The 11,415-nt window shown below is 38.3% G+C and overlaps 1 protein-coding gene across 1 annotated transcript; it reads right to left on the reverse strand.

Annotated features, from left to right (window-relative positions):
• Positions 1-968: 968 nt before the first annotated feature.
• yae1 (YAE1, ABCE1 maturation factor) lies at positions 969-3,436 on the reverse strand. Its single transcript, XM_027274017.1, has 3 exons — positions 3,160-3,436; positions 2,954-3,075; positions 969-1,548 (listed from the first exon to the last, which is right to left on the reverse strand). Exons 1-3 carry the CDS (start codon positions 3,271-3,273, stop codon positions 1,137-1,139), a joined length of 648 nt encoding a protein of 215 aa, XP_027129818.1. The 5' UTR covers positions 3,274-3,436; the 3' UTR covers positions 969-1,136.
• Positions 3,437-11,415: the final 7,979 nt, after the last annotated feature.

Here is an 11,415-nt window from a genome sequence, read left to right on the forward strand (position 1 = left end):
TGAAATAAATATATAAATCTAATTAGAAAAAGGCTGTTGATGTCTCTCACGGGAGTGTGGACGACCTGAGAGCAACTGAACCCCAAATTGCTCCCGATGGCTGTGCCATCAGTGTGTGAATGATGCGCACTGTAGAGCGCTTTGAGCGGTCGGGACTAGAAAGGCTCTACATAAATACAGCCCATTTACCATTTATATATATATAAATATATACCTACCAGTCTTTTAAACTGTACTTATGTTTATTCCTGTATGTACAATTTAGATCATTCTGAAAATATGTTGCACTGGACGACACCAGGTTGGAGGTCCTGCTTCTTAATCCTAATCCTGCATAACTTTAAGACTTAATATAATCTGAACAGGTGAGTTATATATAAATTCACCCTCAGTACAGTTGTCATGAACTGGGAAATTAGCTACAGAGACCAAAACTGTTTTTTGTACCAGGCTGTAAACATGTTTATTTCTGCTGTGAAGTTGGACATTTGAACATGGGGACTTATGGAGACTGAGAGTCTTCCTTATTCAAGGGTTTTTCTTCCCATTCCCATAACAGTCCAGTGTGTGATGTTTAGGGGGGCCTGTATTTGCATAGCATGGCAGAAAAGGAATATAGTATGCATAACTTGTTAGTCATGTAAACAAACAAACAAGAGGGGGATTGACCCTATTAAATATAAGTGGTTACAGAAAATGTATAGCATCCCATCACAGATACAAACTATGAAAACATCAAACAAGACTTAAAGTATAATTTAAATTCTGCTAATCTAATAAAATATGTAGAAATCAATCTGTGGTTTTGTTTATTACTATTTAAAGGATGTATGCTTTGAAAAAACTACAATAGCACAAATTAATACTAATTCTTATTTATAAAAAGTATTAATACTATAGTATAAGAGGTAACATGAATATTTTCATTTTGGTGGGCAACAGAAATTATATGAGAACAGAAAAGCAGTAAAAATCTTTATTTTCAAAAACCATCTCAAACAAATTATGAACGCAAAATTATATTTTACACTATATACATGAAATATATAAATATAGTTCACTGCTGTGTGTAAGAAAGTTACAGTTTCGTTTTATACTTCAAGAGTTCTTCCAGGTATTGTCCAAATGTTCAATCACTACACATTCTTCACCTCCTCGATGTGACCGAGGAGCTCCTGCGGCAGTCCGAGCTCCGACACTAGATCCATGCAACGCTGCACGAGGTGGTTCACAGTTCCACTTGAGCTGGAGGAGCAGTCAGTGGAGCAAGTATGTGGCTTTTGTTGCTGGTGAGGAACATCCAAGTCCATTTTTTCTCCTCTCTTGCAGCAGTCCGTTTCTTTACATCCCTCTCCACAGCAGCCTGAATCTGGCTGCTTCAGGTCCAGATCCTCCATAGTCTCCGACACGGAGCTCACACTTGGAGGAACGTACTTGAGACCTTCAATGATTGTATTTTCATACTGTTCAATCTGCTGCAGGAGGTCACACACAGAGGCCGGGATGGGTCTTCCTGGATATTGGATCTGCCACCAGCACGATACAGCACTGTGACGGGACACAAAGAGGCAACAGTGTCAGATACAATGACAAAGAGAAGTGACCGGGACAGAAAAGAGTCTTTAATAATGAGTGGTTCTCCTGACCCGCACTCTTCTTTCTAATATGTCCTATTTGGAGCCATAACTGCAGTCTGTTTAATTTGACCTCCATCTAACATAACTCCTGTCACATTTTAGCTTTTAGCGATTAATCATGGATCTGTATGCGTGTACTACGTGAATGAACATAACGGTGTATCAGGCTGATATAGAAACTAAACATTTCTTTTCTACCTCAGTATTTTATTCTATTGTATTTTTATTGTATTCAAATATACTGGACTGCTATGACGAACTGTAATGACTATTGAGCTACCACACAACGTGCAGATGGCTTGGCTTGTGACCTCTCATCAGAGACAGTGGCCTGACTTGTGACATGAATTATGAGTAGTGATTTTACTTAGTGGATAGTTTCATTTCAAGAACTTTATACAGGCACAAACATCATACTGGGTCTGTGCTGACTCGTATTAATCTGAACATATACAACCAGGGGCGCCGTATAGCGGGGAAAAGTTAGGACAATTCCAAGGTAAACACCAATATAAAATGATTAAACCATCAACATTGAGTATATATATATTTCAAATGTAATAATGAAATTAATTATCTCTTTGTTTTTAAAAGTAAAAGTAAAATAAAAATGGCATTTAGCACATTTTTCTTGTGGCTTTTAATCCTGCATCAAATAGTGAACTGCGCTGCATACTGTATGCAGACTTTCCAAGGGCCCACGACTGACAGGGGCCCCAAAAAATAGGTAAACACCAATATAAAATGATTAAACCATCATCACTGAGTATATATATTTCAAATATATTAATGAAATCTCTTTGTTTTTACGTGTTTTGGGCAGTAAAATAAAAATAAATAAATAAAAAATGGCCTTTAGCACATTTTTATGGCTTTTAATCCTGCAACTCTGCATACTGTATGCAGAGTTGCATGCATGTACAAATCACCAGCAGTAAATATTGTGCTAGTACTACAGGTTTTTGAATTTGAGGTTTTCTGAAGCTGCAAGTCCTAATGAGCAAAATCAAAACAAATAAAAGCTTGAAATATCTCACTTTGCTTGTAATGAGTCTATAAAATGTATTGGTTTCACCTTTTATGTTGAATTGCATGAATAAAACAACTTTTACACAATATTCTAATTTTCCGAGTAGTACCTGTAGTATTGAACTACAAGACGCAAAACAGTTGCAAGCCTTTAATTAATTAAAGTTATGTGAAGCTTTTGGTGGGATAGTTAGGTCCTAGAGATGTGGGGCCCACTTTGATTTTTGTCATGGGGCCCAGATGTCCTGGCAGCGCCCCTGTTTATAACATGTGGACACAGTGTTTACCTCGCGATCCCCTTCAGTCTTCCCACCGCCACAGTCTGAGCTGCTCCTTCCCTGAAGCCCTGGTTGAACCCGGCCTGCAGAGCAGCGTCCTCCCCGGCGTCAGCTCCGTCCACGAAACCATCCTGTCCATAGTGAGACATGAAGACATTAAATACTAGAATAAAACAGAGCCAGCACAGCAACATTTAAAGAGCTGGCAGAGCTACCCGGATCCTCCTCTTCATGTTGGTCAGCCACTCTTTGTTCGACACACTCAAGTCATCCGCGTCCTCGTCGAAAACATCTTCTGCGCTGAGCTGAGCAGCTTTAACCCAAGACATAATGAGTTTATAATCATTAAAAGTTAATTAACTGATGTCTCAGTGTGCACGAGCTGAGAGCTAACGCTCACGCAGCAACGTGTGGCGCGTGATGTAACCTGACGTCATCGTCTTCGTCGTCAGCACGCGCCACAAACAGGAGTTTGAGCCGTAATGGCGGAAACAGGAGGAGAGTTACAGCAGAATAAAAACAATAAATAAACAAATAAATGATAATGTAGTGGACATTTGTCCATAAAAAAACAAATTCAACTTTAAACCAAACAAAATCACCATGGGGATTTTGTTTGGTTTAATGGTCAAAAGAAGATGAAGGTCCAAACTGAATCCTTGCAGTTTGTGATGATTTATTTCAAAATAATAAAACAAACAAAAGAACAAAGAAAACCATGGCTGCTGCTGCTGCTGGTGGTGCTCAAGGTGCCCACCTATCTAAATAACCTCAAGTGCCCATTTACCAAAAAATTAACCAAAATACCAACCTTGCAAATCTAAATATCCCAAGCAAATAATAAATAAACAAATAACAAAGAATATTAGCAAAAATTCTAATCTAAATAAAGCAAACACTTAATTTAATCAAACAAACTTACTCATAATTAGCTAATTAAATTTACAACTAAACACAACAAAGACTGACTTCACAAATAGCTCCTACAGATATTATTTAGATTTATCTGTTCGTCATTATTGAGTAATAAGTGATTAAATCAACACAGTGAAACCAAGTGGCAATCTGCGGTTCTGATTACACTTTATGAGCAATTTACGGACAGATTAATGTGATTAATTGTGATTATTAGCTCAATGTAAAGTGAAATAAAGATGTAAAAGCTAGATTTTGAGTTGGATGTCACTGTATTTCAACAGATTTTCAAACAGACTGTAAATGTAAATGTGGTAAGCTGCATTGATCCACACTGTATACAAGTAAATATAAAACACCTTCCACCTTTTAGACCAGACACTAGTAAGAAATAATGTGGAAGTTTATTTTACACTAATTTAAAAAGAACAATATAAAATTTAAGACAATTTATGAATTCTAAAACAATAAAAGTGAAATAAAGATGTCAAAACTGTATTTCTACTTGTGTTTTTATATAAATTCAGATCTAGCAACAGATTTTCAAACTAGTTTAGACTGTAAATGTAAATGTGGTATGCTGCATTGATCCACACTGTATACAAGTAAATATAAAATACCTTCTACCTTTTATCGATAAGTCAATTTATGAATTCTAAAACAATTAAAGCACAGACAGTCATTCATATTCATGCCAATCTGCCAAAAAGAAACTTAAAGTCTGCAATATAAAAACCACCAAACAACATTATGTAGGCACCAGACGTCACACAGGGGGGTTACCTGAGGACTGTAAGGATACAGACACACACCCAACAAAGAGGCTGTCACTTACACGAGAATAAAAACAGCAAACAGTCACAATAGCACACCTAACACACAGTGCCGAGCACCAACCCCTGTCTGTTTGATACCAACCTACAAAAGTGTGAGAAACCAACCACCAACAATCTTTGGCAACCCAGCTCTGGCTCCTCAAACAGTGTTATATCAGCCCGCACATTGTAAATTATATAAAAGATCCAGTGTGTAAGATTTGGGGACTTTATTTCCAGAATACGGAAAACATGTAATCTAATATTCATAATGCATGTATAATCACCTTAAAATAAGAATATTTATGTATTTTCTTTTACTTAAAGATGATCCTTTTCTATCTATCTATCTATCTATCTATCTATCTATCTATCTATCTATCTATCTATCTATCTATCTATCGTCTTTAGAGCTTTCTTTTAGGTGTACTTTTCCTTTAGTGCACACTTCTTCTGTGTTGTTCATGACTAATCTGTGACTGCATGATGCATTAGCGCCATCCAGCGCCATCACACAGCAGGTGGTGTTATCCTTTCATCCTGCAGGTGGCGCTGGTGCCTCACTGTAAAACTGAGTGAGGTCAACGACGTCAAACATCCTCAGGCGTCAGAGTCCAACGGTGTTTACACATGTAGCCTCTGATTCAGCCTCAGCATCATCATCATCATCATCATCATCATCATCATCATCATCATCATCATCATCATCATCCAGCCATTTTTATCTCTTTATCTCTTTTATTTCTGTCTCATACTTCATATTTATCATCCTTATTTATTCATCACTCTCTTATTTGTTTAGTTTTTGAAAAAAAAAAAATCAAATTAAGAAGTCACACACAATAAACACATACAACTTTATTTTTATCACCTGTTTGTTGTGGATGTGTTTATTTAAGTCAAGGAGGCAAGGTAAACTAGAAAGTAAAGGGCGAGTGGATGTTCAAACCAACAAAAATAACAAAACAAATGTAACCAAAAGAGAACTCTCTAAAAATCAGAGTCTGACTACCAAAAGAGAAAGAAAATCTTCGCTAACTTTCATCTAAGAACAAAAAAACAGCACCACTAAACCGAGTGACTCTAACAACATATATCTAAATGAGTGCAATCACTATATAGCAACAAAATACCTCATTAAAATACAAGTTAACCCACTTGCAATTAACATGTATAGTACCATAGCTGTACAGTGAAAACCATGTGTCTCAGTGTTTTTAGGTTTTCAGATAAAACAAAGCATCACAAGTGTAATTTGGATGTTTTAATACAGTTCAAACTCTGAAAAAACATCTTAAATTATCTTAGAAGTTCACATCCTCAAAGCTTAAACAAGACTGTTAGTAAAAAGTTGTTATAGCATCTGAAAACTGTGTAAAATTAAATGTCAGATAGGTGTGACGTGTGTTTTAAATGCCTGTTTGATCAGTGTAACTTGGTAATTAACTTCCATATAGTTTGATTAAATCAATTTAAACTAATTTTAGCCTCATTCTTAGATAGGCAGTGCTGCATTTATTGTTTCTGTGTACATAAAATAATAGAAAACACACAGTAATGTTATTTTACAGGTTCATTATGACAACATATTCGTGTTTTAGACCAAAAAAAAGCAAAATATTTTCATTAAAGATGAAAAATCGAATGCAGACAGTCAGAACACATCCACATTAATCTTACATCTCTGTGTACTGCTGCTGTCTTCATGCGTACTGCATGTTTAGTGAGGCTTCAAATCACTGTCCAGCTTCCTGTTTAAGTTTTCAAACAGGAGAATGTCATCTGTCACGACAAACATATAATTCACTCATCAATAATGCATCTCACCTCTCCTCACCGTCGAGGCAAAGTGAGGAAGAAAGAGAAATCCTTGTTTTATTTTCACATTTTCTCATCCCCCCTCTTATGCTTTATGGAAAACACAGGAGACGGAGAGCGCGCACGCACGCCAGGCAAATACCTTTCACCTTGTTGGAAAGCATTTGCAGCCGCTGGACAACAATGGCCTTGAGACCACTCTGAGGCCACGGTGGAGTTGTCTCTGTTCTGGAAATGGAGGCCTCACTCACGAGCCAGCCACACCTTCAGTCCCCTTCGCTCAAAGAGTCAAAACAACCAGCCGGGGCAATCACCTGACACATTTCCATCCAATTTCCACTGCAGAATGTGTTCATTTTCAGGCTAATGGCATGTCATTTTGCTGGAGCCTTTGGTCAAGAATTAATCCTGGAATCAAAACAGATTTTCCGGGGAGCAATCTTCCATCAAGTATTGATTTTTTTACACTCACGGAGCCTGTACTCCCTAATTTAACCTGACAGCCAGCAGCACAATGGACTGGGAGCACCTTGGCATCTCACAGAGGGAGCTCTCCTCCTCCTCCTCCTCCTCCTCCTCCTCATCCTCCTCTCCATGTAGTGAAAGAGAGATTGGGAAGGAGAAAAAAAAAAAGAAAACCTCCCAGATGTATAAAAACAAAGAGCATTGCTTACAGAAAACACAGAGATAAAGCTTCCGTCTCTCTGTTTTACCTCTAATTATGTTTTCTAGTATAGTGCAACTTGGGCAGGTAAGGCTGAGAGGGAAAAGGGGAGAGTGTTCTGGGGCCATCAGCTATCATTATGTGCCTGTTGACATCTCCCTGTCTTTGAGTGATTCTCATCTGTGATTTCCCCTGGCCATTTTCCACAGATGCACGAAGAGGGGTTTCATCATGGCTCCCGTAAAAAAAGGACCAAAGTGTCCGTACAGACCCTCACTAATAAGAAAGCAAAGATGTGTCCGACCATGTCACTCCTCTTCCATCCATATCTACTCTCTTGATGCCTTCAGATATGCAATCATTCTCTTTCCTCCCCCCCCTCTTCTCCTCTCTCTCTCTCTCTTTCCCTGCATGTGCTGTAAGTATACTATAGCGTACGTAGAGGTCAGCGGGATGAGAGGATGATGGAGGGCAGGGCTGGTTATTTTCCTCGAGCTCTTAAAGCTGCGATGACCCGTGTGCAGGAGAGTTGCACTTTGCCAAAGGGTTTTCCATGCGCTGCTTACAAACTACCTGACAGGAGGGGGAAACTATTTCACTTTTTCCTCCGCTGCTTTTAACTTATAATCATCCATTTCAGGATAAATGCGGGTGAGATGTTTTGTGTTTGCTCATGCTTTACGTTGAGAAGCACATTTCTGTGCGATGCATTTTGTGATAATTGCCGTGATTGTTGCTGTACGTCGACCATGGAGTGATTTAAAGAGGATGGAGCCTCAATAACACACTGTGAAAATGTTTCAGTCAGTGTTTCACTATCATATATGATTTTTCTGGATCAATATCAACGTGTTTGTTGTATTTTACTGCTGCAGATGTTCAAGGTTGAGCTCATTTGAACTACTTTATATACTTTATAAAGTTTTGCTTTATGTGTAAAACAGATTTGCAAATCCTTTTTTTGGCATACATACAATTAAATACAGAAATAAAAACAAGATATTTAATGTTCAAACTGATAAACTGTGTTGTTTTTTTGTGAATTCTTTATTATCTCAAAGGGGAAATTTGTGGTGCAGCAGCGGAACGACACAAACATAAATAAACATAACACAAACAACAAACAACACAAACATAAGTAACAAACAACCAGTAGTTTGTATTCACATTTTACACAGCGTACCAACAATGCATCATATTCTCTATAAGATCATCTGTGTCTTTTCAGCTTTGCATCAATGTATTTCACAGCTTTTCCAAGATTTACATTTGTTTACTTACCTGAAGAGGTAGAACATTTCTCAACTCATAAAAAAACACTTCATCCTTCAGCTTATCAGAACAATTCAAATTCAAAAATAACAAAATTTGGAGGTGTATGAAAGCTCTGTCTAACTTATCTCATCTTATTTTAAACACTGTAACTTGTTATCTGAAAAGTAACCAGTAACTAAAACTGTAGTGAAGTTAAATATTTGCACTCTGTTGCTCATAAAGTTGTAATAATTGTGTTTTCTGACACATTCCTCTTTATACACATCAGGTTAACTGTGGTTTAATTCTCACTGTGATATGTCTGGAAGAGATTGATCAATAAAGTTTAGGAGATAAACTTTATCTAACATGAGAAGAGGTACTGCTTCCACGTCGTTTTGCATGTTTCTCTTCAGGTTAACTGAAACTCTAGAGCTGCTGTTGGTCGAGGCTGATGTATTCAGAGAGGAGAGACGCTGCAGAAGAAGGTTTATTTACAATAAAAGTTTCTCTTTGAACACGAAACTCATTTATCTTTTTCAGCCTGATGGATTCAGACTGACAATGCTCTCAGAGACAGTCCTTTCATAGGACTTCATGTAATGTATGTCACATAAAACGCCATAAAAAAAGGCACTGATGCTCAAGGTCAACACAAAGAGAGCCGTAATCTTTTACACAGGCACAGAGCTATCGATTAAAGTAACTACTAAGTAAGCTGCTTAAACTATTCACCATCTTTTCATGTTTTTGTCACGTGTTTCAGTATGTGCACTTTTATATGAAATGTTATGGATTTCTTTTATTGACAGCGTGTGCTGCAGCAGCTCTTACAGCCTCACTTTGAGGGGAACCGAGAAGCAACACTAAGAAGAGTTGAGGCTGCTAGAAAACAGAGACATCACAGCGTTAAAGACATGCATTCAAAAACTGCGCTGCTAGAGAGTTAAATGGACTATGTGCCGATGCAATCAGCTGCTCAAGTCAGACAGGTGTCTCTGTAAAGACCCGGGCTATTAACTCCTCTACCTGCAAATACCTCACAGTGTGTCATTGCTAATAATGCCTGAAAAAAAACACACAGGAACAACAGTGAAAGCAAAAGGGATCATATGCATGACCAACCTCGATTGCATGTGAGGATTGGTAATTGCACCCCCAGAGGCATCTGGGTGTGCAGAGCAACAAAAAGTGGGAGACGCCTGAGCAAGCTCTGGGCTTCACAGTCAGTGTACCAACATCTCAACCTTGAGGAGGAAGTGAAAACAAGAAGGCGGAGGAGCGGAGCGAGGGTGAGGGATATACAGACAGTTCATTTACGCAGAACATCAGCCCACCGCGCATTGTCTGAAAGATAAGGGAAGTGAATGCTTCATGCCTGATGGAAAACAAAGGCAGCAATTTAAAACCATCTGCATCCAACACATGCACCCTCTCCCCTCCACCTCTCCGTTTCTGTGTCCTGACTGATATTGAAACATAATCCATTTGGAGCGCCGACATGTCATAATATTTCTATCCGGCCTCTTTCTCTCTCTCTCCCGCCATTCAGGACAATTTCAGGTGGTTGCAGGTTGGAATGTTTTATTGCAACAAGTCGGCCGAAAAGCCGAAAGACTTCACTTTGATTCTGTTTAGAAGAAATATATATAGAGGGACACGAAGAGAAGGAGGACTTATAGTTCAAATCTTTTCTTTAGGAGACCTCTGCAGCTCCTGTTGGCCTCTGTAGGTTCAGAAAATAACAATAAACCACAAGATCCAGAGATCAAAAGTCTTTTTTTTTTCTTACTGTATAACCGTCTTTACTGGAAACATCACACACCACAAAGGCTCAAGTGTGAATCCTCAAACGACTGCTCTTAGATCTCCGCTAAGTAAAGAAAAGAAGTCTCCTTGAACTGAGAGAGTTTGTGTTGAAAATATGTTTGATTCTGCATGTTAACTCCAACTGCCAAACACTCCAACTGCTCGAAACTTTTACTGATGACGCTTAATATGTATTAAATATGAAACTTTCTGTTTATTGTGCATGTGATAGGAGGGCTTTGAACAAATACCATTTAGGCTGTCGCTCTCCAAATGAAGCGTCGCCCTTTTGCCTTTTTGTCACACTGTTTTAAAGGTTTGACTCATTTTATGTACAGTATACAATGACAGAGTGAGTGGCGTCTTCGTCTTCGAAATATCGGCAAAGTCGGTGGACGACACCCACCTGTCAATCAAAGCATCCACACTGTTAATTCTGCATAACTTTAAGCCTTAATATAATTTGAACAGGTGAGTTGTATATAAATTCACCCTCAGTACAGTTGTCATGAACGGGGAAATTAGCTACAGAGACCAAAACTTTTTTTTGTACCAGGCTGTAAACATGTTTATTTCTGCTGTGAAGTTGGACATTTGAACATGGGGACTTATGGAGACTGACTCGTTCTGGAGCCAGCCTCAAGTGGACGTTTGAGGAACTGCAGCAATTCGGTGTTGTTGCCTTGAATGTACAGGCTGATATAACACTGTTTGTGGAGCCAGAGCTGGGTTGCCAAAGATTGTTGGTGGTTGGTTTCTCACACTTTTGTAGGTTCGTAACAGGGGTTGGTGCTTGGCACTGCACGTTAGGTGTGCTATTGTAACTGTTTGCTGTTTATTCTCATGAGCGTTTATGCGTTATGTTTATGTCTGGTGCCTACATAATGTTGTTTGGTGGTTTTTATTTTGCAGACTTTAAGTTTCTTTTTGGCAGATTGGCATGAATATGAATGACTGTCTGTGCTTTTATTGTTTTAGAATTCATAAATTGACTTATCGATCCACATTATTTCTCACTAGTCTCTGGTCTAAAAGGTAGAAGGTGTTTTATATTTACTTGTATACAGTGTGGATCAATGCAGCTTACCACTTTTACATTTACAGTCTAATCTAGTTTGAAAATCTGTTGCTAGATTTGATTTTATATGAACACACAAGTAGAAATACAGTTTTGGCATTTTTATTTCACTTTACAC

This window comes from Larimichthys crocea, chromosome XXIII (genome assembly GCF_000972845.2).
Source record: "Larimichthys crocea isolate SSNF chromosome XXIII, L_crocea_2.0, whole genome shotgun sequence".
NCBI lineage: Eukaryota > Metazoa > Chordata > Actinopteri > Sciaenidae > Larimichthys > Larimichthys crocea.